This window comes from Salmo salar, chromosome ssa24, assembly GCF_905237065.1.
Source record: "Salmo salar chromosome ssa24, Ssal_v3.1, whole genome shotgun sequence".
Lineage (NCBI taxonomy): Eukaryota > Metazoa > Chordata > Actinopteri > Salmoniformes > Salmonidae > Salmo > Salmo salar.
Genome location: NC_059465.1, coordinates 27,586,726 through 27,589,172, shown reverse-complemented (window position 1 = coordinate 27,589,172; position 2,447 = coordinate 27,586,726). Strand labels below are relative to the sequence as shown.

The 2,447-nt window shown below is 41.7% G+C and overlaps 1 protein-coding gene across 1 annotated transcript; it reads left to right on the top strand.

The window, feature by feature from the left end:
- Positions 1-2,190, top strand: LOC106585373 (T-cell acute lymphocytic leukemia protein 2). The gene is made up of 2 exons (XM_014171507.2): positions 1-303; positions 946-2,190. The coding sequence occupies exon 2, from the start codon at positions 958-960 to the stop codon at positions 1,294-1,296; it is 339 nt and encodes a 112-aa protein (XP_014026982.1). The 5' UTR covers positions 1-303; positions 946-957; the 3' UTR covers positions 1,297-2,190.
- Positions 2,191-2,447: the final 257 nt, after the last annotated feature.

Here is a 2,447-nt window from a genome sequence, read left to right as displayed (position 1 = left end):
GACTGGAAACATCTCTCTTGAGTTGAACACCTCACACAATGCAGCAGACTGAAGGAGAGGCTCAACGACAGCACACGTCACACAATAGGGGCTCACTCTGCTATAAAATGGGAGAAGCGGGCGCTAGCCTTTCCCCTCTCTCCATCCCTCCCTCTCTCCTCATCCCTCTCTCCATCCCTCCCTCTCACACACAGAGAGTATGAGAAGGCTGGACTGACTGGACGGACTATACACAGGACTGGGTTACTGCAGCAGGAGTACACACTTCTGATACCTCTGTCTGCACGCTAAAGCACTTAACAGGTGAGATCACGGACAATAAGTGGATTCGGGTTTTTTTTTACCTCTGAGCTTTTCCTCTGTTGAATTTCATGTTGTGGAATTGTTGGAGTAAGGAATTGGTGGAATTACATTTCTCATGAAATGTTAAGAAACCTTATTGTTGTTAAGATAAAATAAATGATTATCAGTTTATATTCATGAGTGTACCATATTAGAAATAGATAGTTCTTCAATACAGCCAAAGTGTAATTATTTGTATGTACGCTAATAATGCCGTAACACAATAGCACAAGCATCTTCTATGCATTGACTGAAGGTCAGACATTTTCCACAAACATCTATTTTCATTATGGTATTTTTCATCTTCTAAAGATGAAACTGAATTCCAATGTCAAATGCATTCTATTAGTCATACTTAAACTATATTTTACATCTATTACTCACCATTACAGTGTTAATGCGTCATATTTCAGTTATCGTTGAGATTTAGATTCTCTGGTGCCACGTTTTATGTGATACCACCATATAGTGTTTCTGTCTAGGGTCTGCGCCAGAAATGGCACCCTACTGAACAACACCTGCCTTCTATTAGAACAGCCCCATGGGAGTTTGAATTGTGTGTACATTTCTCTCTAAAACGCTCTCCTCTTCTCCTCCCTCCAGGAGAGCAGCACCATGACCAGAAAGGTGTTCACCAACACACGGGAGCGCTGGCGGCAGCACAACGTCAACACTGCCTTCGCTGAGCTCCGCAAGCTCATCCCCACCCACCCACCAGAGAAGAAGCTGAGCAAGAACGAGATCCTGCGGCTGGCCATGCGCTACATCAACTTCCTGGTGCAGCTGCTGGAGAGCCAGAGTGGCCAGCCTGCCTCGCACTCCCCCACAGCCCTGCTCACCTTCCTCAGGGGCAACGTGGAGCGTCTCCACTCCTCCTCCCAGACCTGGGGCCTGGCCAGCGACACTGACGCCCTCTCCCCTGGATCAAGCTGTGACAGCACCGAGGCCTGGTAGTGTGCTTGCTGCAGTTTCCTCTGATGGGTGATCATCTACAACTCCCTGGATTGAACTGTCTGTCACAAGGCCCCCATTCATAGACTCCATTTTGGTTCTGTAACACTTGAGTACAGTGTTGGTTGTGATGGCAAGCAGAAGATATTTGTGGATGATGTCCTGCCTGCTGAATTAAATAGATTGAGATGGGAGCCTTGTGAAATATAATCTGTAATCTGCATGGATGTAGCTTGGATGTATTCCCTCCATGTCAGACATGTATTTTCATCTGGTCGGTGGGGAAAGATGTCCACATCAAAAAAGTTTTGTTTTGAAATAAGAAATAAGGATGCATTAAGGCCATAAAGGATCATTTAAGGGCATTTATTTGGGAAAGACATTTCAGGAAAGATAGTCTTGTCCAATTCATCAAGGACTGCAATCTAATTACAAAATGCAAAGGGGACTTTCTTTTCTTCAAATGATGATTTTATGATGAGACTGATTATGACCTTGCTTATTTGCAAATCAATATTTATCAAAATCCTGCAATATGACCACATTCATTGATTGACACATTGCTGTTATACGCATTAATTGACTATTTATTAGGACGACAGGATTGAGCTGCATGATACTGACAATCCTCTTTGAAATATGTTCCAATCGTAGGACTGTATTGTGTGAACAGATAACAGGAATAGTTTTTGTTGTCTGTCCATTCAAGTATTTATTAATCTTGCTCTTTTTGTACAATAAGCATGTCACCAAAGATTATCATTTTACCATCTTTTGTCAAGACTATTGTGATTATTTATTTTTTGTAAATTATGTTGGTTAATATTAAGTTGTGAATGTTATTTATTATAACTATTTATTTAATAATGACTTGTTAATAAAAAAATATAAACTTTGTTTGAATTTATCAAAAGTAAGTACACATTAAGTACCATCTTCTTATTGTAAATAACCCTGGTATTCCATTGACACCATGCAACCATTTGTACTCATTTAACAAACACCTCAGTGCCGAGCCAGGAAGTCAACAGTACAGCTGCTCCATATGTGTTTGTACTGGTCCATTCTGGACCCTCTAGTCTAGTAACGCCCTTGTTTCCTCTCAATGGGGACAGTGATGGCCGAGCCTCTGATTGTCCACTACAAACCCTCTG